The sequence below is a fragment of the Vanellus vanellus genome, assembly GCF_965231255.1.
Source record: "Vanellus vanellus genome assembly, chromosome: 7".
In the NCBI taxonomy this organism is placed as follows: domain Eukaryota; kingdom Metazoa; phylum Chordata; class Aves; order Charadriiformes; family Charadriidae; genus Vanellus; species Vanellus vanellus.
In genome coordinates this window covers 7108326-7135938 of record NC_138912.1, presented here as the reverse complement: position 1 = coordinate 7135938, position 27613 = coordinate 7108326, and the positions used below count along the sequence as shown (strand labels likewise).

The 27613-nt window shown below is 44.4% G+C and overlaps 1 protein-coding gene across 1 annotated transcript in view; it reads left to right on the top strand.

Annotated features, from left to right (window-relative positions):
* The window catches only part of GRK5 (G protein-coupled receptor kinase 5), a 166006-nt gene that overhangs the window by 107745 nt on the left and 30648 nt on the right, over positions 1 to 27613 (top strand). Inside the window, exons 3-4 of the mRNA XM_082486760.1 lie at positions 781 to 893; positions 9301 to 9378. Of these exons, the coding sequence (XP_082342886.1) occupies positions 781 to 893; positions 9301 to 9378 (191 nt within the window). The remainder of the gene's footprint in view (positions 1 to 780; positions 894 to 9300; positions 9379 to 27613) is intronic.

Genomic DNA, 27613 nt, shown 5'->3' with positions numbered 1-27613 from the left:
TGCTGGTGCAATGCCAGTTAACGATGCCCGCCCTTCTCCCGTGTTTTCCTGCACATAGTCCCTGTGATGGGTAAAGGGCCTTTTGCTTTACTGGGGGTGATGGTTCTGGCTGCACCAGCCCAGGGGAATAGCATTTAAACGTGGCGTTTCAGGGGAAACGCTGTTCTGTAAAGGAGTGCTGTGTGAAACTGAAGCCAGCTAGGTGCCATATGCTCCATCCGTTCGTTAATGCTCAGTGAGTAAATAGCAGAAATTTTGAAACCTTTGAAAATACGTAGTTTGCAATAATTGTTTAGCAGAGAGCTGGTTGAGCATTTCCAGAGATTAGGGGAGCACTTTACTGCATATCTAGGAAGCATCCAGGAAGGTCTCCGCAAATTTCAGCTTTTCCTGCCCTTTAATGTATGACTCACTTTTCAAGGACTTGTAATTTGCTCCCCACATTCCCACAAACACCACCAGTCTGAGCGGTACCTTTGCAGAGTGCATATATTTCCACCACAGAAAAATGTGAAATTATTTTTTCATAATAGCTGAATGGCTTTTGCGGGACTTTTACCACCATCAGCTCTATAAAACCGAGCCTCTCCTGTTTGAGTCTTAAAGCCATTAATTATGTTTGTATTTGGATACCTGAAACGTGGTGGCGGGGAGAAGGCGGCAGTTCTGATTTGGGGTCGTAGTTCTGCACTCACTTGCAATGCTTTAAACTCCTAACCGATCCAAAAGGCAAAACTCTTCTCATTTTCACGCTTCTCTTCTTCTCTTTATTGCCTCTAGAGAGAGATTACTGCAGCATATGCGAAAAGCAGCCGATCGGAAGGCTTCTCTTTCGGCAGTTCTGTGAAACTCGACCTGAGCTCGAGTGCTGCATTAGGTTCCTTGACTCGGTGGTAAGTCATTTCTTGTGATATTTTGGGGTGCTTTGCAGTGCTCTCCTGACAAAGGAGATTCCCCTGACCCCAAGAAATCACTGTTTCCTGGGACATGATTTTGTGTCTAACACACCTGTGCAAGCTGCGGACGAGGCTGACCCTGTCAGCATCCCAGCATCTTTGGTGGTGTGTGGGGTTGGTACCAGCCTCGGGGAGCGCGAGCCACCCGAGCGGGAGAAGGACGGGCACCCTGGCACGGTGCTGGCGTAGCCTCCCTTCGTGCCAACACCCAAAGCAGCTGAGCTGCTGCGAGTAATGTCTTTTGATGTGGGTGAAGCCTGCGGTGCTGGGAGGCACTGGGAGGAAAGGGAAGATGATGAATGAACTGACAAGAGCGGATGAGGAGTGTGATAATACTAATATCTGTCTCTTACCGAGCCTTTTCCTTAGTAGACTTCAGGGTGATTTACAAAGGACATCTTGATAGTTGTTCTGGGTTTTCAAATGGGAAAAAAGAGGCACAGGGTATGGAAGCGACTTGGTTGAAGTCACCAGGAAACAAATCCGCTCCATTTTCTACCCCAGTGAGCTCTCAGTTAACCCGGCCACTGAGCCAGCCCCAGGGGGGCCTGCTGCTCTTTCCCAGTCTGGCAGCGCTTGGCCGTGCGTAGTCCCAGCAGAAGCTGTTCACAGTGGAAGAGTCTCTCAGTGGCTTTCTTGCTGGGAGCCAGCGGAAGGGTAGGGTGTTGATAAGCCAAAAGGCTAAATCGTACCAGAGAGGAAGATGAACTTGTCACTGCTGGAGTGTGAGTGTCTGGGGGGGTCTCGCTCTCTTGCTGACACTGACAGTCAAAAGCAGAATGCTGCATACCAACAGGAATAATTTTTTTTGTTGTTATTTCTACCATGGTGAAGCTGTTCTGAAGGATAGGGAGATGTGAGGATTGCACTGAAGTTGTAAGAGTCTGGGAGAGGACACAGGGTCACTTCAAGTTTATGTTGGTACTGCAGTATCGACAGCAAATCTACAGCGTCACAGAAAGCGTTGGACAAAGTCCTATCTAAATCAGTTTTAGCTGGTCGCAACTTCTTCTGGATATTCCTAGTGCTGGTCATGATTTTCCCCAGTAAAAGCTTTAGCCATCGAGGTACGTGAAACTGCTACAGCTGACGAACACTCTGTGCAGCTGTGCTCAAGGATGGCGGGCAGGAGGACATTTTGGGCACCTTGGGTGTGTTTGTCCTGCACCAAACCGGCATCATCTAGTGAGGTGACTGCCGCTGATGAAACACCACGCACCCGTCTGGGGGGAGGCATGCCCGCAGAAATGCCACATAAGGTGCGATGCCCACAGCCGCGAGGAGACGAGCGATGGCCGTCCCTCTAGGAAGCCGCAGAAATCCTTTGGGAGACAGCCACAAAAGCTTGCTGCCAAGTGGTTTTAATTTCAGACAGAACAGACAGAGCCGTCCTCAGTTTGGAGAGGGTTAGCGAGGCTCTGTGCTTTTCTCACGCCTGCTCGCAGCGGCAGGCGTCACATTTTGGTTCCAGCAGCGCCCAGGGGCTGTGGAGAACAAGCCCACATTGTGCGAGCCCCTCACACGCCTGGCAGCAAGCGCTCTGGGCGTACCAGTTCAGCTGACAGCGGTAATAACATCTGGACAAAAAGGAAACATTACTGTCTCCCCATATGTGTCACCCCCCAGTGCCACCAGCCCCAGAGCAACCGCATGATAACCTTCGAGCTGGTGTGGGTTCATGGCTGCAGCCATGTCCGGCAGCCTCTCCCAGCCTCTCCCAGCCTCTCCCAGCCTCTCCCAGCATCACCGGCTGCCCAGCACGCCTCCGGCTGCGGGAATTGAGGCCACTGTGTCATTTCATTCTCCTGAAACCCTGTGGAGCGGTGCCAAGCACTGAAACTCCGCGTCCTCCCAGCATCCACACAGCACAGGAGACACCGGTCCTGTGAAAGCTTGTGGTGGGACTAGCTTTGTTTTAAAGCTCCCTCTCCGAGCAAACCCAGATAGATATTCCCAAATACTTTTGCCAGGATGTGCTTTGCACCCACCTCCAGGTTGCTTCTGCAGACCGGAGCTGCCCGTCATACTTTTACTGGGCCAGCGATCAGTTCCCAGTTAGGCTCTGACTGGCAGTACAAGGACTTCACGAACAAAATGCCTGGCTGTGTGGAGGTCTGAATATTTACTCTTTCTCTCTTCTTTTCAACGATAATTAACAGCAGTGTCCTTTGTTTATTGATTTCAAATTCTGTAGGAGCTTGCTCTCAGCCCATGAAAATCCCTGTATTAGGCAATGCTAAGGTTGAGCAACACAGCCTATAGCCATTAAATTGGATGATTGCTACTGAAATTCACCCAGCGGGGTCACACTGCGTTGAGCAAGTAGTGGGATTCAGGCCAAGTCCTATGTTAGGCAAAAAAGTCCTATAATGAGACCAGAGGTTTGACTTTACAGCCCTATTCTGAGACCACCAGGACTACGAAACCTTTTGGAGACCACCTGCTGTAACAGGCCCCAAGCAGAAAAAGCTGAGCGCCACCATTTTCTTTTGACTTAGTTATTTTTCTAACACAAGATGCAAAATTTAGCTTTTGTGTCATATCAAATAAAAAAGAAAATAATAATAGAGGAAAATACTTAGCTGTTCATGAGACGCTCGCAGAGCTTTTTGCGCATGGAGTGGTAGGACCACCCTCTTTTACAGAACAGAGCTAAGTGACTTCACCGGGCCACACCGTAAGTTATTGGCAGTAGGCAGTAGCTGATGCCTCCCAATTTTTAATAAAGTGCACTCAACCACCTGCAAAGAAAGCAGTGATTGGGGCTCCTGGGAGGAAACCAGAAGCTGTGCCAGATACTGACCTACCAACAACCTCCATTCCCATCCTTCCGTGAGACAAAGTTTTGCAAGCTGTCTCTCACACCTTTGCTTCCAAAGACTGGTAAAATCAACCAGACCTTGCAGACCAGAATACATAAAGGGGAAGAAAAATCCCCTCTTTGCTGGACATTTATTTCAGCTGTTGGGTGAAATAACTAACCTGGTCTGATGTAGTCTCCTGCAAATCTGATTATAGCAGCATCTGGGTTTTTTTTTTTTTGTCTATGCAGTTAAATAGTTGTTAGGCTGCTTTCTGCAGGAAAAAGGATTTGTATCATTAAATTCTGCATGCATGTAGGTGTGTATCTGTCAGTTCCCTCTGAAACCTGTGAATACCTTGGCCAATTTCAACCAATAATTGAGATTAAAGAGCTCAGAGCCATAACGTTTCTACATGTTTTCTGAGAGCAGCGTTTGAATAATTAGCCACAATATATCAATTTCAAAACGGGCTACGAAGATCTGCGGTTTGTAAGCAGTTGCCCCCAACATTAAATGATAAAAGCAATAAAAACTAAGAGATGCAGAGCTTCGCAGTGCAGTGCTGGGGGAGCGGTGGGTGTTTGGTTCCCACCGCTGCTGTTGGACCAGTAAGCGGCCATCAGCGTGGCTGTCTGTCTGGGAAATGGGGTAACAGCAACCCCTTCTCCTAGCCGATGTGGTAAGGCTGTAAGGACAGAGAGCCATCTCGTATTCCGGATATTGTGCGAACAGTTTCATGACAGAGGTCCTGACTTGACTAGATAAAATGTCCAGTAAGAAGTACGGACGGCTGCAACTTGTGCCTCTGCACGCTTATCTGCATGCATGTAAACACAAAGATCTCCCATGAATAGTTCACCAAACCCTTTTGTAGCCTTTCAGGTGAAGGAACTATGCGAACATAAACTATTATCATTAAAATAGAGATGGTTTACGGTTAAATCAGCTCCCCTATAAGCCCTTAACAAAGAATTCACGCACAGCCCTAAAGCACGCTTTGCTGTGCTTACAAATATTTTTGCGACATCATACAACTTTGGAGCTGTTGAAAGACAGCCATTAAAATAAAGTGTTAGGGGATACGTTTCCTGTGCTGAAAGGCAGATCAGGGAGCAGGGAATCTCCTAGCAAGATGCTTTTCCTTCCCCGCAGCCCAACCCTCCGGCACAAGAAGGCGGCAGTTCAGCAGGGACCTCTTACCCCGTCCCCTTCTCAAAAGCACATTCCGGGGGGTGCCGGCTCCTGAGGTTTCCCTCTCCTCTCCTGTTATTTTTGTGTGCTGTTATAATGAAGGCTTTAGCTTCTGGTCTCCCTTTCCTGCTTCATCTAATCACATTCATCTTTTTTTAATTTTTTTTTTTTTTTTTTTTCCAGGGGAGGGCTTTTAGCATGTTAATGTGGACCAGATTTAGATTGACTAGAGGAGAACGTGGCTAATTGTGGTCAGGGAGAAAATAACCTCACATTATTTTCTCTTTAACCTGTACGACGTTATTTCTTTGCGCTGAAGTCGAACAGAAATGCATCCTCTGGAGGAAAATAGCCCCACTGCCTCTCCAGGTTGTTTCTGCTTGTTCTATCTGGGCATGGGGGCCGGGGGTAAGAAGCACAATCTCCTCGGGTGGACTTTTCAGCTGAACGCTTCACTAGACATTACGCTTATCTGGGGTAAAAGGATGAGCGAGCATCCATTTAATGCCATTTGTAAAAACCCTGTCTTGCTGTTAGGGAGATTTGGTTTGGTTAATTCCCTTACATGGTATATAAACCATCTGTGTATGTGTGTCTTAAAGCTGTTCAAGGCTTTTTCCATCAGAAATGCCAGTTTGTTGATATCAACAAACTCATTAACTCAAAATGTGTTTTTAAACAGTCAAAAGGGCTCTTTTTGCCCTGCTTTTAAATACGAAAAATGTGGTTTCAAGTTCACTTTTCATTTAGAAATGCGAGTTATTATGAATCCCAGCTGTTTGGGTTTTGCCTTCCAATTTTCAGTCACAGATTTTAAATCTGCGGCAGAGGCAAGTGCAAGGGCAGTCGCCGGAGCACAGAGCAATAACAGGGCAGAGCCTGGAGTCGGAGGAAGGAGCGAGCAGGAGATAGAGCAGAGAGATAACAGAGGAGAGGGCTGAGAAAGCGGAGGGGTAAAATTGGGACCGAAACACCAGTAGCCTTCTGCAGATGCTCAGAAGGTGACTCCAGTACTCCTGGCTTACACCAAGAAGCCAAAACTGCTCTGGTGGGAGTGTCTGTTGCCATCTCCATCTCCTGGCAGGTACGAAGGACGGACTCCCGTGGCCATGCCATGCTCCCACAGGCAACCAGCAGTTACCTGCCGTGGGAGAGAGTCCTCCCAGATCTGCAGAGAGATCCCTTTGGCTCCGTTTTTCAGTTTTCACATATTTTTAATATGAGGAAAATCAAACACTAGGTAAAATGATGTGTCAGAATTAAGGTTGCTGATGCGAGCCCCTGTGGGCTCCCTGTGCCGTTGCCCCGGCGATGCTCGCCGTCGGTCTCCATCAGCCTCCTCCAGCCCCCGAACCTCTTGCTCGGCTGTCCCTGAGCCCACGGCCCCATCCCACGGCCAGCCACAGGCTGGACATTGCTCCCTTTCCCAGTGGAAGTGTGTTTTCCCATCCGACCTCACTCAGCCCATCCCAAGGGCAGCTGCTCCGAGAGGAAGGACGCTTTGCACCCCCGTACCCCCGTTCAGCCAGAGCTGCTTCTAGGGAAGCGGGAACCGCTGAAGTAACTACTACCTCCGAAACAGCAGCCAAAAGAAAAGTTAGCAACAAACGGCGGCCAGCCCACATCCTCTCGCCATTTGGACTGAAGGATCCGCGCCTGCCCGCAGAAAGAGCCTTCCCTGCAGCTCGTCCCATGCAGTCAGGGTGATCGTAAATCCTCCCCTCATTTATGAGCTATGAATAGGGCCCTGTCTGACCTAACTAGGGCATGGAGAAGCTATTAGACTTGAAACACATGCCTGGATTCATCAAAGGAATAATGGAAAATATTTGGTTCCACATGGATTTTAAGTAACGATGTTATTTCTAGCAATTAGGGATTTGCAAACTGTAGCCGTGCTTTTGAATATTGTGGAAGAAGGGGATGTATCTTGTGATTTAAGCACAGGATTGAGAGTTGAGGACCTTGGTACGCTTCCCAGGCGTGCGGCAGAGTGAGCATGGGGACGTCACTCTGTCTGTCTACATGGGCAATCCTTCCTGTAATAACAGTCCGTGCCTGAAAATGTGCCAGTATCTGTTGCTGAATAGCTCGAAAGTGGCACTGAAGGGAGAAATAATAAGGAACTTAGAAACAAAATGAAACGGGCGTCTGGTACTTGAGCTGCAGTGCAATCAACACTGTTCACAGTTGGAGCTTATGGTTCCTTCTCACACCCTCACTTGTCTGTCACTTCCTACCTTCGCCACCACAGTGTCGCATTTTCTGAGAGCATCAAATGCAAGTATAATTTCCTTTTACTCCTTCCCAACTATCCTGACACAGAATTAGATACTCTGTTTGTGTGTTTAGCTGTCCATATGTTGTATCCCAGCAGGAACTGCATTTCAAAACTCCGATCTAATTCCTGCTAAACTTCCATCTTCTTTCGATCTGACCTGATTTGCTTCCCATTGTACAGTTTGGATGGGATGTAAATATAATAGGTTATCTGTGGCAGAAAGGACGTCAAAATTTTGGACATCTCCCTGGTGCAATTCAAATGGCAGAGGATGACTTTGAATCAGGTTTTATTTACTAGGGAGCCAATGGATGGCCAGGACCCAGAGTCTTTTAGAGATGGAGAAGGAAGGAGAAAGAAATGGACATTATTGGATCAATTGTAAATAGCACTGAATAGAGAGAGGACTCGGAAGATCTCCTAGATGCTTCCATGCCAATGCAATGCCAAGGAGTTCTCCTTTCTTTGCAATCTTCTTTCTGCGCAGACAGTTACATTTAAGTTCAATTATTTTCTTTTATTAAAATATATTGTTTCTGTTTTCTTTTATATGAAAAACCTCTAGTTTGTCTGTGAACCTAATCATAAACTGTAAGGTCCAAATTAGATGCAACATTGACCTTTTAAAAAATTGTTCCTTCTGTTACTCTTGCCATTGCTTTATCCCCTAGCCAGAAATCACGGAGAAAAATACATTTAAGATGCTGTAAACATTCGAGAGTGTCTGTGCTTTAAGAGCTGAAATGACCCATACTCAGATACCATCTAAAAGGACAGGAAATTGGATGAAAGATTTTTTTAAAACCCTTGTATTACGTTTCATGAGAACATAATCAGTTCATCCGCAAAATGGTCACTAAAAGAGAAGTACTGCACTTGTGGATTTTAGCTTTTGATGTATTTTTGATGGGCAATACAGGTTTCCCTGGTATTTGCAGACATTGTTGTTTCCCAAGCAAAATCAGATTGTCGTTCTACATTGTTCAAGCAACCTGCTATGTATGTGTATAAATATGTAGCTCCAGACTTAAGCTGCAAGAGCTAAATCAGCGCTGGCCAGACAGATGGGTAATAGCGTTATTACTACATTGTGGTTTCGTGTCATTCCTAGGTCCGCTTAGCGAGGGTATCCATTACAGCCTGCCTTCCCACTTATTGCATCAAGCTCGGAGCAGTACGTATGTCTGCCAGTGGGCAGTGGTTCTGAAATTTGTTCTTCCAAGTGTTTGCCAGTTCAGTCTGATTTACCTTTTTTTTTTTTTTTCTTTTAACTTCCTCCTCATTTATCATCTCAGACAGCTTGTATTGGACCAGGTTACTTAATTGGTTTGGCAGGACTTTCTGGGATCCTTTTTCGAATACGAGCAGTCATGGAAGCTGTTAGGCTGTCTTCTTTTTTTATTTTTTTCTGGAAAATATTTTGATCCTAAGGCTAAAGCTTTGTATCCCGGGCAATGCCCAGTGGAATGTCTCTAAGAACTTGTTGTTGTCATTTAGCCGCTGGGGTCCCACACGTCGCACGTTTCCTTCGAATGCCTGCCATGGATCCAAAATTCCATGGATTAATGTGTTAAACCAAGGGGAAGATGTAAATAAATAGGAAGGACACGTTCGACCAAAAAGGCAATCTGCTGAAGGAGTTCACCTGGTGCTTGAAATACCACTGTGGCAAGAATTAACAAACATTTGCGTTCTCTACTACTCAGAGAAATAATTTTACCTTCTGTGTCGGTTTTCACTTTGAGCAAAACCCAATAAAGTTGCCATCTCTAGTCACTGAATGCTTTCTGAAAGCTGGCTTGGCAAGGCTATAAAATATAAATTACTTACATTTTATTGATGTTAATTAAGAGCCATCATCTCAGAAAATGCACCACTAGGGTTTGGTCAAAATATGGTGGAAGGTTTTTAACAGGATTGTGTATACGGGTTTTACTTCCATCAGAAAATGGTATTTATCCTTCAGATTTTTCAGACAGAGCATTCTGTTAAGGCCACATCCAAAATGAAGTTATAATGGTGAAATATGAGTGCAAATATTGACTTTTTTTTTTAATATCTGTTCCAGGCAGAATATGAAATTGCTCCAGATGAAAAGCTGGGAGAGAAAGGAAAGGAAATCATGATGAAATACCTCACCCCAGAGGTAAGGGGCAGCCAAAGTGGCATTACTGAAGGAATGCTGCAAGGCACACCTTTGCTAAACAAGGTTGTTACAGGCTTTGTAAACCAGAGCCCTAAAATTTATGGTGGCAATCTCCAGTGAATAAACCTTCAAGTCTTACACAAACAGTCAGACAGAAAAAAAATTATAATCCAATCCAGCAATTGACTTCTAAGGATGAATTTGAGCTTACCAGGGGCTTAATTCATTGGTGGATGAGCGGGGCGCTCCTCTGGTCTCTTCTCGGTGCCCAGAGCCTTACATCCGGGCTGTAACGCAAGAGACCTCAGCTGTTATCAACAGATGCCACCATTATTTCCTATCCAGCTCAAAAGAGGTGGTGGCATTTCATATACGGTTGTGTAGAAAGTAACGGCAAAAATGGTTTTTGGTAACAAGACGCTATTTTGGTACAAAAATTCCCACTCACCGCCATTTGCCCCAGTGTAGCCAGGGACGTGGAAGACTGACATGGGACACGTGTGTTGGAGCTGAAAGGTGTATCACCAGTTCTTGTTTCCACCACTGTTGGTTCCTCAGCGTTGGATCTTGGGGCTGTCCGTTGGAGAGGAGCTCATGGTAGTAGCTGTGTCCACAGGGTGGCACTCCAAACAGAACTACAAATCTGCTGAAGAAATTTTGGACAGGCTGCACTGGGACAACCCCTTTTTTTTTTGGGGGGGGGGGGGGGGGGGTTGATCATTTGCTGACCGCATTTAACCTTTGCAACAAAAGTCACTGCCAGTAAGCAACAAACATCCAACTTCAAACACAAGAACAATTCTAGGATTTTTCCTAAGTTGCTTTCATAAGAGTAATCAAGATGTACAATTGCTGCTTCAACTGTTTTACAAGAGAAATATATTTGACCTTCAGGAGAATTAATTGCATTTTTGGCAGATGTCTTTCTAAAGCGTTTAAACGGTACAATATGTTTTGGAGGTGCAGGGGCAGAGCAGACCACTTTTTTTTTCCAGTCAGTCATTTTCCTACAATAAATTTCAATGCATACTTTCGGTTATCTCAGACTGCACTTCGGGATCTGGTTTCATTTACTGCGCCTGGCTAGTTTCATGTGCAGCCATTTAGCCCTGCCAGTATGAGTTCCTGCTGCCCATTCATTAGGGGCATGAAGTTCCACTGCTTTTTCAGTCCACCAAAATGACCGTTTGTCTTAAATTTTCTGTCGGCAGAGGAACGAGGGACAAATGGTAAGGGAAAATATTTCCCTCTGCCCTGGTTCTCATCTGGAAATGGAGAAAGGCATTTTGCTGATAGCCGGGCTAGTACAGTGGGAGAAGGGTAGTACTGCTTTGCTTCAGATGGTCTTGGTGCGGGTTTCCAGATGCCAGATCCCTCCCCTGCTCTCCCGTGGCACTCCTGCCACCCTTGTCCCTTTGCCAGCAGCCCCATAGTGCAGCAGCAGAACATGAAATAATTTCTTGGGATAGGTGAATGCGCAGCGAAGACCACTCTGAGAGCAGTTGCTTCTTCATCAAGAAAAGGTGGTGCTGTTACAGGAAGGGAAATTACTGGGACTCCAGAGCTGGAGTCGCCATTCTCTGCCATGCTCTGCACTTCATATTTGACCTGCGTACCGGGTTTCTCAGTACATAAAATGGGCACGGGATATTTACAGTCTGTTCTGAGACTTCTCTGGTATTTGCAGATTACCTTGAAGTCTTTGGGCAGAAGGAAACACGAAGTTGTGCTCCTTGCCTTGGGATCTAAAACTGCCTCCCTGGTGGTGGGGGTGCTTTAATGTCTGCATTGGTCTTGCTGTGCTATTTTTTTTTCTTAATGGGAAACTTCTGCTTCTTCCCAGAGGGATGTTTAAGCCCTGTATAGCAGAAAATACTTCCTAGAGGCAAGGCTGACTGTGCCGTAGCAATGGGTTGAATAGTAGATTTTCTAACAGGTCTCCCACGCATCAAATACTTAAAAAACTTAGAGCAAGGCCGGGATTAATTTGATTTCTTTTTAGAAACCTAACTAAGGTACTCAGGCTAGGAGTTCAGATGGCCTACTGTCCTCTCTTGTCAAGAAAGAGAAATAAGAATCTCCAAAGGACAGTGATTTGAAGCCAGGTTAGACGCTTGCAGTCAAAAGGGGTGAATCTGGACCCGAATGTCCTAATGGAATATCTTCCTGGCCTGCAAAGAAACCTTCTTTCATTAGGAGCTGCATTTTACCATTTAGTTATCAGTCCCTTGAAAGATACAAATTGCTGCTGATTCCAGAGTCTTCTGCTTTCAGAGGAACAGTTCTTTTAAGTAGGTGTGTTTCTGCGCTTCAAAGAACCTGATTGTCTTGATATAAAAATAGTGTGACATACAGCTTGACTGATAGAATAAAATTATAGGTTTCGTTCTTGGACAGATACTTCAGTCTTATAATGTGAGGAGTATTTTTCCCAGAGTGCAGGATCAGAAGCAAAACGAAAACAAAAAGTAGACTTCATGCTCTTTAATATTTATAAATGATTTTTAGTTCTTGCTTGGATTTTTAAATGTCATACATATTTAACATACAATGTGTCAGTATATCATCATTCTAAAGTGCGTTCATTTGCATAGGGAACATGCACTTTATTTAATAAAACATATACTACTTGCACAGCAGAAAGGAAAGGAAAACACTTCCCCAGATGAATAGACATCACAGCAGTACTTACAGCCTCGTGTGACGCACGCAGCCACTGTCTGCAAGGTGGTGCGACACCGCGCTGCGCAGTTAGCAGACTCCAGCCTGTGGGAGCAGTGAATTCCCGCATGGAGAGCTCTGTGTGAGAAGGCTCAGCATCAGCCCCGAGGCCGCTGAACAAGCTCAGCGCTTGCCAAGATGGTTGAGGGGGGAGGCACTTTTTCAAATAATCATGATTCAGGCTCTTCACAGCTTTAACATCCTGACCAGCCCCTACATGCTCGCTGGGGAATTTGAGAAGAGGTCTAGCAGCCTTTTGTCACGGTCACACCACCAGGGACAGCATGAGCAGGTCAGGATTCCATCGTCTCCCTGGCCTACAGGCAACAGCAATGACAAATTCTGAATGCATCCTGGCACCTGGAAGGGACCCTAAACCGGTAGGTTAGGCCTCTCAAAGAAGTGGCATGCAAGAACAACCTCTCCAGGGGTGTGATGGAGTCCTCATCACTGGAAGTTTTCAAGATGCTATCAGACAAGGTGCTGGATAATCTCATCTAGGCTCTCTTTCCCATGAAAGGTTGGACCAGATGATCTTTAAAGGTCCCTCCCAGCCTGAGATGTTCGATGATTCTATGTACTCAGGTTCTCATCTAGGAAGACATTAGTATCCCCTCTCTCTTGCCTAAAGTTTGTTGAAACATTCAGTTCCATCAGGCAATTCTGAACTATGTGGTGGGAGGGAAATGTAAGGAGTACATATGATCTTGATGCTGAGAATGCCGAAATACAACCTTTTTCACGGGTTCCTTAGCAGCTTCACTTGAGTGGTGGGCAGGAGAGTGGAAACCCTCAGAAGAGTTGTCCTGCGGCTGAAGACACCCCCTATCCTTGAAACATGCTCTGGAGAATTGTTAACCTGCTTCTCTGAGGAGGTCAAACTGTGAGCTGGCTACTCCTCAGGGGCTATGTGGGCATGAACGCTGGTGACGGGCCTTGTCCTTTAAGAGGAAGAGACCCAACGAGGCATGTGCCACCTTAACCGTTAAAAGGAAAAGACCCAACAAGGCACGTACCACTTCAGTACTGTAATCTGAAGGGAGCCCCACCTGCGGGCTGTCTTTGCTCAAGAGGAGCAGCACAATGGTTGCCACACGGGCAAGATCAAGGTTTCTTGACTAGAGTCTTGCTTCTTCAAGAGAGGCTTTTAACAGTTTGCATGAAAAAGGCACTTGAAGCTGCCTTCTTGACTTAATAAGCCCATAGGGCAAAAGTCCAAGCCACAGGAAGTCTAAAATTTCTGAGGTTGTGAAATATGATGGTAAAACTGCTAAAAGGAATTGGTCACAAATATTTCTTTCCTGGCTTTTCCTAATCTCAACAGTTGAGTGGGAATGTTTCAGGTTTTGGTTCCAGTTCTGTCTGTAAATGGAAAAGCCCTCAGTGCTTTGTGGAATAGTTGAGTTAGACTGAACGCAGCCTGGCTTCGTTACCTGGCTGCTTCTTTTACTGGAAGAGCAAAGTGATATGTTTACCTTTGTACTGCTTTTAAATTAGAATTTTGCATCTCCATGCGGCATTTTTGCCTTCCTGCTGACAGCTGCCATGCCTTACGCTACTAAATCACTAGCCCATTATTTTCTTTTTCACTATAAATCACCTTGAGGTATTTTGAGAGACGCTATATAAAATGAAATTGATTTGAAATGGCTATTAAGAAGGTCTCCATATGCCATTATAGTTTATATTTGGACTCATCTGGGTACTAAAAATGTTACTGAATAGGATGTCTAATGTGTATTGTTATCCCCATTAATGTACTTCACAGAATATGAGGAACAGCAACAGCATTAGTTTTCTTATCTGAATTCCTGTTCGGTCTCCTTTCCTCCAGGAAATGCACAGAATAAAGGCCATGCTTGCAATTTCTTTCTTTGCGGCAAGAGGTTAGCTGGGCACAGCAATAACCTCCTTACTCCAGTCTAAGGCGAGCAACGGGTATTTTGCTAAATGAAAATATGTCTTTGTTTTTATGAACAATTATAGGATAAGGAAGGGAGGGAAAAGTCCTGTGAAAGGGAAACTGGCTGATCAGCAGTGCCTGGCCTTCCACTTGTCTGCTGGCTAAAATGTGCTCTTCTCTCCAATCAGCTTTTTTCTGGAGAAGAAAACATCTACGTAATACGGGTGAGATGAAATTAAAATGATATATGAGCCCTTCTGCTGGACGAAGCCATGCAGCTGAGTGCAGGCTCCTGCTCACAAATACCCTCTCTCAGCTCTCTGCATTGGCAAAGAGTAGTTTTCTTTTTGCACACCATTGCTTTAATCTTGATGCCGAGGATCTTTGCCTTTGGTTGCTCTCTCCTTGAGATTTCTTTCCCCCTTCCTATTTTCACCGCCAAAATGAATGCGAACTTCAGCACTTGCGCTTCTGAGTGAGTCATCTTCGCTGATCACTACAGCCTTCCATCTCCCATAAGGAAAGTTTCATGTATCACTTTTGAATGATTCTGGCTGAATCCTGGAAGGGCAGGTCACAACGTACCAAGAATTGGATTCAAGTACTGAGACCTCTTCCTCTAACTGTTTAGTTTTACTAAATGCCTTCTAGGGAACATGTTATAATTAGTTTTTGGAATGGCCAAAACAAAAGCTGAATGTTTCTGTAAGGGAAGCTCTGAAAGAGGGAAACGTTATGCTTCTGTAAAGCAATCTGCAGAGTTTAATATGAGACAGAGGCTTTGTGTTTTGAAAGGTGAGCCTTCAGGGACTGTTTTCTACATTGTTACGTCTCTTGTACAAATTCAGCTTATATCACTTATATCCACCGAGTCATCTCTGTCCCCCTATAAGCTTATTATCTTGCTGATAAAAGGCCAGCACAATATCGCTTTTCACTGGCTACGGTGGATGGTCCCTTAAGGCTTGGTCCAAGAGTTATCTCCACAGCTAGTTTTCAAATTTTTCTAAACCCTATGCATTTCATTAATGACCCAATTGAAGTAGGCAATGAATGAAGTGCCTGTCCGAACACAGTGTGTTACGTGGATTCAGGATGGGCTGCAATGATTTACTTGCTCAAAGCGTTATTCACTGTGTCCTTTGGGTTCCTACTAGGAGACTTTTCAGGATGCTAAATACTTAAGTAGAAATCCTGGCCTTACTTGAGCCAAGGAGAGCTTTGCCGTTTAATTAATTGCCCTGGGACTTTACCCTTTGACTCAATGGATTTCTCATCTCCCCTCTCTATTGACTTCACTACTCTACGGGCACCATTTTAGCCAGAGATGATAGCATTACTTCGGCCTCTGCTTTGCAGCTAGCATAATCGATACATAATTCAGTCTCCAGAGAAATCAATACATAATTCTTGTTGTTGTTCCAGAGACAGCACGATCAATATCTCTGCTGATCACTATGTCTTAGTCCAGGAAAGTACCTTCTCAGCATACTTGCTGCATAAACTCATCTTTCCAAAGTTCAATTCTGGGAAAATATCTGAGCAGCAGAATGGCAACCTCGTTACTCAAAGTAATGCTTTCTAATCGCAATTTATTTTAATAAGCATTCTTCTCTCACTGGGTCCAGGCTGTAATATAGTGTGGCAGAGGAATCTAAAAAATCACAGTGTTGCCTTGATTAGGAGTCCCTTTGCTGTGGTCTCAGACTAAAAGGCATTTTCTCACGGTTCGCTCAAGTCCTATTTCCCCATCCTTTACCCACTGTTTATAATACAAACGTTAGTTAACTAAACACTTACTGAGGATTTTTGTCTCTTGCGATGGTGCCAAACTGCATGAGAGCCTATGGAAACAACATGGTGTCTGCTCTGTCCCGGTGATGCTGTCCCAGAATGGGTCCTTGGGCAGTCCTGTGTCCTCTAGACTGAAGGAGGGCTGCGTTTGCAATGCGTTCGCTCGGACGGGTTGAAGGTTTGGGCTGGAGTCATTAACTACACTGGATTTATGCTCAGCAGTGCTATTAGTTGAAGCTCTGCTTTTCTTTCCTCGTTTTGGAGAGGTTACACTCCCAAGTTCACGTGCTTCTTAACTGTTTGTCATTTGTGGTCAGGAAAGTCATCGGGATGACTTGGTCAGTGGGCAGAAGCCTTCTAGCTTCCTTGTATTTGTCGGAGTTACTCTGACTTGAGCCTTTGAAAAATGGAAACTTGCTTCAGCTAATTGATGTCAACCACACATGTAAACGTGGCTCACATCTGCCTGCTGAGGCAAGGCAGGCCTCCCAGGCTGCTGTGACTCCTCTCGGAGACTAGCCAGGGTATCCGAAAGGGCTGAGGACACTGTGCGAATAAAGAGCAGTCTGCTCAGGATTATCTGAGAACGGGAAGGATGTACTTGTCTGCCCTTGACTAATGAATATGCTCTTTATAGTTTCCTCCTCTCGTTTTTCAGGGGGTCATCTTTTCCCTATCCTATCGGCATCGCCCTCATCACTTACACTCAGTTCATATGGATTACCCGATGGCCAGGGAAGTTCATTCTAAGCCTTTAAGGGTCGTTCAGCTTTCTCAGAAACAGCCTCTTCTGCCTGAAAATTTTGCCCATGTGGGAAAAAAGGATTCAGCCTTTTCCAGCTGCCTGAAACACTGGCTTGCAAACAGCCAGAAATCTGCAAGAGATGGCTTTTGTGCATTTGCATGGAATGACATTAAAACAGACCTCTGGTGGGTCGAGCTTCTTACACTCCCAGCACGTGCATTGCAGCCTCAGAATGTCCAAACCCAGGGAGGCATTTGAATAGGAGAGATGAGGTGCCTCTTTCTGCCCGCTGACCACAAGAAGCCTAGGGAGATTTTGAGTGTCTTCTTTTTCAGATGATTAAAGTGCAATGAGGTGAATTCCATGCTAGTTGTAATGCAGAATACGTTAAATTACATCGCATGGCGTATCCACACAGGTTTCTGTGCGCAGTTTCTCAGTAGTCCGGGACCCTTTGAACAACCGACATCCACGGCCCTTCTACCCACCCGCTGCGACTTGCAGCAACTCCCCTGCTTGGTTCAGCTTTGGTTTTCTGAAGCTAAAAGCGTAAGGGTCAACAAATGTCTCTCCGAGCTCAGGATTCATTGTGCTAAACTCAGAAGCAGTAACAGGTAACCATATGCTTGATCTCAGCAAAGAAGAGAATAGAGGCACATGGTGAAAATGGAAGTTAAACGTACCTTATTTCTCATCTGATTCCATTGTAGTAGGAAATTAGGATTCTGGAAAAAACATCTAGAGACTTCAGCAGCTGCGTATCCTCACAAGAATGGGCCAGGCACGTTCAGATGAGATGCCTGAAGCTGACACCTTTGGCTGGGATGATGCAACTAGAAGGATCGCTAAGCTAATAATGTTAGAGTGTGTTATTTTATCTTGGAACCAGGAATCACAGCATTACTGTAAGGAATGTTTTACATTTCACAGAAAACAAAGAGATTTCAATTCATTAAAATATCACTAGATAAGTGTAAAAAATAAGAAAAGATAAATGATTTTAAAAAAAATCTTTTGATGGCAAATGGATTTAAAAATAACCAGCATGTTTAAGTTGTGGAAATGTGGCACTTCAAACTATTCACGTTTTTGGTTTGTTTTTTTTTTTCCCCAGTAATGCAACTACACTTACAAAACTCACTTAATCTGCATGCCAAGCCTCAGCTTGTATGTTAATTTATTATTTTTTAATCAAGCCAGACTCTGACCTGAGTCAAAAATCAAATGCATAGCAAGTTGATTATCCTGGCACAGCTGCTGTTTGTCCAACAAGCAAAGCTGAGGAAGAGCAGAATATGCCACTGCAAACAGTGTGTCATCTCCTACAATAAATGTCTTCCCTCTCAATTCTTTGCTGATGGCTATTACCATATGATCGTTAATGGATCGTGTGACACAGGTGATTAGGGAATGCCCTGTTTCCAGCAGTGCTAGGCAGTGATTTTGTTTGCTTTCATGGGTGTTTCCAGTCTTTCTGCGAGTGGCCCACTGGTTCCTGCCTGATCTTTCTTCGATTCGCTCCCTAATCCTTTTCAAGGACTTCCCAAACTCTCTTTTGGATTTTCATTTCTTCATTCAGGTGTTTCCTCAGGATCTTGGCCTGCTAATAGAAAAAGATGAAGGCAAATACTGCAAAATCCCCGCTGCAACTGATAGCGCTACAGCCACCGACTTGAGTGCAGCCTGGACCAGGCCTTCACGCATGAGCTGCCTTCATGCAGAGCAAACAACTCGCGGCCTTCAGCGTGAGGAACGCTTGCGAGGGAAGGGTTACTCATGGTTACAGGCTTATGTCTAAGAGGAGCGAAGTCAAGCAGGGATCTGTTTGTTTTCCTGCAAGAAAGCCATTCAATAATGTTGAGGTTGTAAATGAGTGTTTATAGATGTAGGGATTTTTTTTTAATGGAACAAATGACATTTGGTTTACCAGAGGAAGCCAAGCTATGGCTATTGCAACATAAGGTTGCTTGCTAATGTTTAGGCTATCCATCAGTGCGGGAGGACGTTAAAAGGTAGAGAGGTTCTGATAAGAGGCTGGACACTGGACGCTATCCAAACCTATTAAGCGCATGTGACGAGAGAAAAAAACTTTCTGAGAACAGCAGCTTTCAAAATTGTCCCATCATCTTTGTTGCCACTAACGGTGAGAATACCGTTCTTTTCCCAAAATGCTTTATCAAACATCTGGCTGCTTGTAGTAACGCACTATAGTGATGGCTCAGTTGGGTTGCCAACGAAAGAGGTTACCTTTTGAACTAATGAGGCTTCCAAGGACTGTGCGAGTAACCTAACTTTTAGGTAGTTAGAAAATCCCGGAGAGTATTAATTAAACTTCTTTTCTATTCTGCTTCGTAAGCTACCCCCCTCATCCTGCCGACAGCTCCTGGTACTGGTTATTTCATCTATGTTTTCATGCTTTAATCTATCTGCAAAATGCTTTTAGAGCAGAAAAAAAGGCAACAACAGGTAAAACACACTTTCCATTCCCCCGCTTTAAAGCAAGTTTATATATAACAATTTCAGCTGGCTAGTTTATGAGCACCCCTACACCAATAAACCTATGCGTCTACAGAAAGGAGAAAAAATTTGTTTCTTTGGTAAAGAAACCTCTATAAGCAGGTTTCCAAAGAATTATTAAAAAAGTATGGCTGGGGAAGGACTAGGATTTAAAGATACTGAGAAATATCTTGCCAAGCACTTCTTGTGAGGCCCAGTTTCGCACTAATTGAAGTCAAAAGCATGTCTTCCATGGTGACCAGTTTAGGTTCTTAAACTAAGCTATACCAAAAACCCCATAGCTGGTTGGGATTGTGGTGAGTGTTTTTATTTAATTGAAGAGTATAAAATCTGCAGCTGATTCACCGGGCTTGCAAAAGAAGCTGATGAAACAACTAAACTTTGTCTCATGAGACATTTTGTTATTTCAAAATTACTTTCTATGGGGCTTTGAGTGTTTAAGGTTTCCTCTGGTCACCTATAGGAGCCAGGAAGAAATTTCTCCTTCTTGATCTAGGCAATCTTTTCTCTTCCGTTGTTGCTCTGAAACTCACGTTGTTGTTACACCCCCATATTTCTCTGAATCAAATAATTTAACATTCCAAGGAAACCACATTTTGGATTGAGGATCTTTATGTAGGAAATGTTTTGACTCACAGCATTTGCATGGCAGTTGCTTGTTTGCCACCATCAGGAAGAGAAATGCGGTTTCTAGAAAGGAGCATTTTGCTTTCAGGGATAGCAGCTACAACAAGGTCTACTGAAAACAGGAAAAAGAAGGTATAGCTAGATAGCAGATCCTGGTGCTGATTAACAGGGGAGCTGTGAAAAATGCTTCATATACTTTCTATGCACTTGTCAGAAAGGAAACCTCAGTGGTTGCTGAGTTTCTCCAAGGACGGGCATAGATCAAGACTGCAACTTGTACCCCAGCACCAAAGAGGAAGGATGCTGGAAACCCACAGAAGAAACTCATCCTTTTCCTGCCAGTGGGCTTGCCAAGGTCCAAGAGGCAGCCCAGCGAGTCTGGAGCAAGCAAGTCAGCCTGAAGCTCCATCAGATCTACTGCAGTAAATGAATTCATGAACCAAGGTGGTTAGCGTTGCCTTTTGTGATGGATTGGTACAACCCCTCCAGGCAGAAGAACATGTTCAGCTGTTTGCTGAGGGCTCTATTGTCTTCAGTCATTGTATTTTTCTGTGCATCAACACGTGTTTTGATAGTTTAGTAGAATACGAGGGAAAACAGATTCATCGTGACTCCACATCAACTTGTAGCTACAAAACAAACCCCACAGTTGATAGGCACCGCCGATTTGCTTCATTTAGCTGCCAGCAAGTGATCCAGCCCTCAGTACTGAAAATGCCATTTGATCAGAGAACAGGGTCGGGTTCGATTTTTCTCTCTATCATTGACCCACTCTATAATCCTGGGCCAGGTATTTCATACCTTTGGCCCCCGTTCCCCCTCCCAGGGCTAGTGTGATCGGTTTGCTTTGGCAGCTTTAGCTCTCCTGACATGCGGATGTAGTGCCTGGCATTACGGGCCCCCATTCTCAGGTATAATGTCTACACGCTGTCGTAATAGATAAATTGCTACTAATAACACAGCTGCTTTCCATGCTCCCCGTCCACCTCACTGCCAATTCCTACATCTGTCATCTCAAAGCAAATATCCTGGAATTATGAAGCCTTGTGTTTTACTGGTTTGCCTCATACAGACCCAGATGACTTTGTGGTAGGAAAAAAAAATAAAAAGAAAATGCAGAAGTTGATTACTTAAAATGTTGCAGCTGCTCCTGATGTTGAATTGGCTGTTTACTACTTATACAGCTAAAACCAAAGAGACAAGATCAGACACAGGGCAAGAAAAAAGAATGTTCCAACATTTTTGTGCATAACACCAAAAAGCGTCAGGAGACTGGGTGTGCTGTGACATTGCTGGGGACCTTTCCCTCACCAGGTTGAAACGCATGCCTAACCCGGGCTTCCCAAAATCAAAGTACCACCAAGACACTCTATCTCTTCCTCCCTTGCTTTCCTCTGCATTTCTTGGCTGGACTTGATGATCTTAAAGGTCTTTTCCAACCTAAATGATTCTATGACTTTCACTGTCAGCCCCTTCACACTTCCCCTCCTTCAGGCACGAGCTGTACGGTCAGTCCTTCTCAAGCTGTAGCTCAGACTGAGTCCCAGTTGCCATTGGCCTGCCCCTGCCCAAAGCGGGGAGGTGAGGGGACATCGGAGTCACCCAAAATGGCTCCAGATGTCTCCCTGCAGTGGGGCGGGCAGAGCCCGGGCTCTGCTCTGCGCTGGCATGTTCCTGCTCTGAGGGCAGCAGTGCAGACCCCAGTGGAGATACCACAGGCCAGTTCTTGGGGTGAATCTCTAGCCACAAGTAGTAGATCAGCCTTGGAGGCACAAAGAGGCACAATTTCATGGTCTCTGGTTTGCCTTCTGTTACTTTTCCCCTTTGAAAACATTCATTACCTGAGCACGCAAAATTGTCTCGCTCTGATTTTGTGCATACCAGCATGACTTGCGTATATCTACCTCTTCTTCTTTTTTCTTGTAACTGCTCTGATTACAGTCCTCCTTACGAGTCCTTATGAGCGTTTGCCTCAGAGGACTGAAGACAGTCACCACTGATAGTCATACCTCTGCTACCTGTCCTGGTAACTGCTCCCCCTGCTAGCTGAGCCTTCCTCAGACATCTGGGGAAGGATGTGACTGTGCAAAAGCAACAGCAGGAATGGCATTGCGTGTGGCAGACTTCCCATCCTTGACACAAACCATTGCTCTCCGTTGCTGGTCTTGGGTCGCGGCAGTGTGAGAGCAAATCAAACGCAGGAACATAACAACTGGACGAAGCCAGTATTTCCAGGTTTTTGTGTATGAACTCTTCTCATCCCATCATGGACCATCTCACACCAAAGTTCATTTTAGCCCCTTTCTTCTATAGTTTTGAGGTCTCTACTAGTAGCAAATCTGTGTGGAGATTTGCAAGTAGATTCTGTGTAGAAAATTGCTGTCAACATCTGAAACTACACATATCATTAAGACAGAAGTGCTTGGAACCGGAGACAGCTCAAGAAAAGTTATAGCTTGAACTTTTGTCCATTGGCTGAAACATTTTTAATTGTTTTAAGCTAGTTTGCTGTGGAATGTTTTCATAACCTGAGACATAACATATGCTGCACATTATTTGTTTTATGCAAGTGACTTTTAAGATAACTCATCATGTTTCAATATCATGGCTGCAAGTCTGAAACTTGCCAGGAAAGCAGTTGTGTTTAAAACAAAAGTTTGCATGAAGTCTGTTCAATCTAAAGAGTGTGGTATCTTCCTGGTTCATATAACTTCTGTAGTGATGAACAGTCGTGCTTTAAGAACCGTGATGACTCACATCCACTGGCATGAGTTGGTATAAAATGAAAGCCTGTATTTCTTGGTTTCTGTTCCTTCTTCACTAATTGCGAATGGCCTGATTTGAGGAATCTGAGCATCTCTAGCTTTCATTTATCTCAGTGAGACTTCTTTGATTTCAGTCACAGATGATGATCAACTCTTCTGCAAAACACAACTCTTAACCTCCCTGTTGACTGTTCTGTAAAATATTGTGAGATTGCCACCTAGCTCATGAAGACTTAATCATGCAAAGAAGCTTTAATATTTCAAGGTTCTTAGGTGAAAGGCACTGTGTAAAGATAAGGATTACCTCCGGACTACAGATCTGCTCTGTTTCTTGCAAAGTCAGTCTGACCGAAGTCGATGGTATCCCTTTTTCTGATCTGAAGTTCAAGGTTCTGCAAGCTATTTCTTTTTTTTTAGGAGACAATGATGAGTGAGACAAGTGTCTTTGAAGCAGGACTGTTCATTTGCAAAGAAGATACTTAGTCCTTTGCTCAGAGCTCCAGGTTTCCTTTGGTGAGCGCTCAGCATACAAACTCCCTTCCTCATCTGTTCTCAAGGCCATGCCATGTGCCTGTGCTTTACAGAGTCCAGTGTTTTGCAGAATCATTGGTACAAAGGACTGGGAGAGGGCTCAAGAGCCTCTTGCACTGAACAAAGATCAAATACACTTAGATCATCAACAGATGTCTGTCTGCCCTCGGAGGTCTTTCAGACCTCCGAGAACAGATTCCACAATATTCGCATGCCTGTTCTTGTGCTTCCCTGTGTGGAAAATTAGAAAAAGAGCCTTCGTAGCCAATTAAGTGGATTCCTTCACATCATTCCCCCAGTGTAGAGCAGAACATGCAGAATAATTGATCCCTGCCCTCTTTATTAAAAACATTTCTATATTCAAAGACCTTTATCATGTTTCACTCTTACTTTTCCAGACTAAACAAATCTAGTTCCTCAACGCTTCCCTTCTTTGGCATTTTTCTCCCCAAGCATGTTTCTCAACCCTCCAGACACTCAGTGCTCTCGTCCGTTCTTTATAGCTTTCTCAAATGGTGGTGACCCTGACTGGATACGTGTCTCTAGCTGGAGCCTCAGCACATCCCTCTCGGTTCCCTTTGTCGTCTGGGCACTTTTCACGCAGAAACATCAGCGTTGCACGCAATACACCAACTCTGCGCAGGGAGGTCAGTGTTGTCTGTGCATCTGCTCTGGGCTACGTACAGCTGTCAGAAATAGTCGGAGTGGGGTACCCAGAGACACCTGCTACTCACCCCATCCCAGTTTGAGAAAGGTTGACCCCAGCTGCTGGGTTGTCAGGAGAATGCTTTTGCTCATTGAAGTTGCCGGTCTCTGCTAGTTGGCTGGCTGCTTTCACTGCCACAGACTCGGAGCCAACACCTATAGTGCGCTTCATCTTGACCAAAGTCATACTTTTTAAACATTTGGAAGTTCTGTCTTAAGGAAAATTATAACAAATAACAGGTTTTTAAAAAGTAAAATTATCAGAGAAGGTCTTCTGAATCCCTGTCTCGGTGCTGCTGGCATTTCAGCTTGTTTTATAAAGAATTTGAGTAGCTGATAGATAGACAAAAGGTCAGGTGTCCTCCACACAGTCACAGGGGAAACACCATCAGAGAAATGTTCTAAGTACCATGGCAAACATATAGAAATGATTTTATGAGAAGCATATTTGTTTGCTGTCCTGTTCAGCGAAGGTCAACAAATGCAGTGTCTTGAAGGGCTGAGTGAAGTAGCCTGTAGCAAAACTTTCAGAGCTGTCAAAAAAGGAGAGTTTATATTTTAAAGTATAGTGATGAAACGTGACATTCAAAATAACAGATAATAGGGAGTTACACAGCCTGGAAGCTTTCATCTGATCTGAACCAGATTTCGCTTATTTTCGGAACTTCAGCGAGGTGCTGAGTGCCAGGACAGGGACCGTACCAGATGCGGCGCACACACAGAGCTGCGTAACGCGGGTCCCCTGGCGTTCAGGCTGCCAGGGACAACTGTGGCAGTGCAGGAAAGACCAGGTTGCGTTCGGCTTGTGATGCTCTCAGCTCCCACCAAGAACCTGGTGTTTATGGGTGATACTGCACCCAGCGTCAAACCTTGCCCCCCGTGCTGTTTATCAGGGGTTGCGTCCTAGGGAACAGGAGAGGAAGGGGGAAAAGCTGCATCCAACCTCTCCGCAAAATACGAAAAGTATCTTGCAGGCTTCATTCGGAAGGAACAGCGATCTCCAAACTTTTGTGGACATGAACACAACTAACCTTGAACAAGTGTGCGACGTCTCAGCTGTTTTCATGCCATTTACTGAAATGGAAGAGCAGCTGGGAGGATCTGTTTTGTCTTTTAAATTAGACAAAAACAAAATTCAGAAGTGGAGAGTTTTTTTTCTCAGTGTGTTAATGGCACTCAGAAGTATCTGAATATCCATTTCTTGTTTCTCAGATAATTGCTAATCCAATTCCTAATTGCGTTCTTTTCTTTAAAATTAAACAAGAGGGCATCATAAAACTGTGATGCTGCTTTGCCAGCAAAATATAAGAAGGTTTTCAGTTTCTGGCCATAAATGAGAACATACAGGAGATAGGAGATTTTGATTAAAACCCGGTGAAAGAAGTTTGGACTTTAGGACTTTTATTAAACTGTCTTGTCAAAAAGGATAACGTGATGAGGGACATTTTTGTTGTTGGATCGGTTTAAGCAGCCTTTGCACTGCCAGAGGCCTGGGCCATGAATCTGGTTTCGGTTCCATCAGCTTTACCCTGGCGTTCCTTTGTTGACTTGACTGGCATCGTTTCTGATTTACATTATCGTAAGTGAGACCAAAAATCACTTTCTTTGCCTTCCGGAAGCAGAATAGCCATTAGGGGAAATATAGGCCTGTACTTGTTAAAACTACCCAGCGTTCTGTTTTGAATACAAGAACGCGTAACAGGTTTCCGCAGGTGTTTCTGAAGAGTTAGCAGAATATACTTTGTCACATGCTCAGATGTAATGGTCTTAATCACGGTGCACGGCTCTCCTAGCTGCCACAGGACGTTTAATATGTTGGAAAAGGTGTCTCTGTTCCCCTGTAAAAGCCGAATATGCTTTTACAGCCGTTACCCATAATGCAGTGGGAGAACGGTGTTAATAACCGTTTCATCGGAGCTGCAGAAATCTTTTGCACCTCTCCAGGGAAGAAGTAACTTTTTCTTCCATAAGTGGTCAAAGTGTTACCTTTGGAAGCTTTCGCTCTTGGGATCCAAGCGCTTTCTCGCTCTCATAACCTGCACTACCTAATTGTTCTCCGGGGGAGCAAAAGTAGGTTGGTGGGTTGGGTTTTGGCTTGTAATTGTTTCTGGCTTTGTTTGAACATTTGAAGGCTGTAGGTATGCAAAGGACTCAAAGAGGGAAAATGGCAGTCATGGGTATTTAATGGGAGCAGTGGGAACTATGAAGTCTCACGGAAAATCTCGGGAAGGATCATACAAAGACTCCCTAGAACTGTACGCAGAGTTGGAAAGGGTTGGGTGTGCTCCTCCCGTACACGTGGTGCAGCTGCTCTGCCCTGAGCACCACGAAGGGCTGCATACTGACATGGAATGTTTTGCTGGGCCTGCAAAACCTTTGGAAATGATCAGCCTGTGGAGAAAAAAAAAAAAAAAAAAAAGGTGTTTTTTTGTTCTAGAAAATGAAGTGGTCTGGTAAAGTGTGTGTACTACACTGCGAGGCTTTAGTCCACGTACAGGATGTCAGTGTATTTATGTCTTTACCTACCTTGATACTGTTAGCTTGCTCTCGATTTGTTCAGAGGAAGCAAAGATGCAAAGGTCAGCAATGAGTGGTTTTGAAAAACCAAGTGGTGACGGTATCTCCCACAAACTTGGAGAGAGGAATCACAGTTCGTCCCCTTTTTAAATAATTCCCACATTTTCTTACAGTTTCTTTTGCTCATTCTTCTCCCCTTTCCCTTTAAGAATTTCATTTCTTCTTTATGAAAAGTTAGCTGATGCTTATAATTGTTTTTTAAATGTACTTTGATCTCAGACAAAAATTGGTGGAATTATTACTATGGTAATGCATCATGGGCATTATTTTCAACACTAACCTCAAGGCAGCTTATTTCCCATTCCCAATGGGAAATAAAGTTGCCTGGCATCAGTAAGAATCAGGTCACTTGGTCTGAATGACTAATTATGTGCTTTTGGATCCCAATTTTGGCCTATAAATGTAGAACAAGTTCTAGATTTAATTAGTAGTAACTTCAATTAGAAGCCCGAGTATCAATTTTACTTAAGTGCAGCTCCATTCACATCAGAAGACACTCCTGATTCACAGCAATACGAAGACTCTGGAGCTCAGTGGTTTTTTTCTGTACGCTATAAATCAGAGAGATGTTCAAGATAACCAGGTCTTCGAGCAGTGGACTCACGCAGCCACGTACACGCTTTGGGCTGCCGATGAGCTTGTGTACACACCCCATTGAGTACGCAAACCATATTATATGGGTATTAATTCATATGGTTCCTAGCCAAAATCAACTGAATAACTGCTAATCATTAGGCTTTGGTTCCTATCCAAATATTCCTTTAAAAGACTTTTTTTTTTACTTTTTCCCTTTTTTGTTTTCCTTTTCCTTTTTTTTTTTTTTTTTTTTTGCTCAGTAGTTTCAGTGCAGCAGCTGTAGGACTGGCAAAGAGGACTTTTTTCCCTACTTCTTTCACTACTTCAGTCTTGCCTCTACTTACTCTCTTGAACTAAACCTGGGACTTCGATTTAGTCATGGGCATCTACAGTTAGGAATTTCTGTAAGCTGCCTGATTTACTGAGACTTGTTCTACAGTTCTCAGTTCCTGTCAACCTCAGTGGCCAATCAAGCTGAGAAAATCTGGCTTTGTCTCAGTCTGTTCATCTTTTAGATGACAACGTGGGGGCTCATCTACCTCTCGAGAAACCGTGAGACATCTTAATTATTATCAATATACTCTGTCCGTGATTAAAAGTGGATGTTCCCTAGAATTGTTCCCTTTTGCTGAGGAACTGGAGGACTATGTGGAGGAAATGAGGAAATATTTCGGTGAGGTCAAAGATATCCAGCGTGTTCTGCAGACTGTCTGTCAAGGTTGAAGAGTGAGACTGCATTACGCAGCATGCGCAGGCAGTTCTGTAAACCGTGTT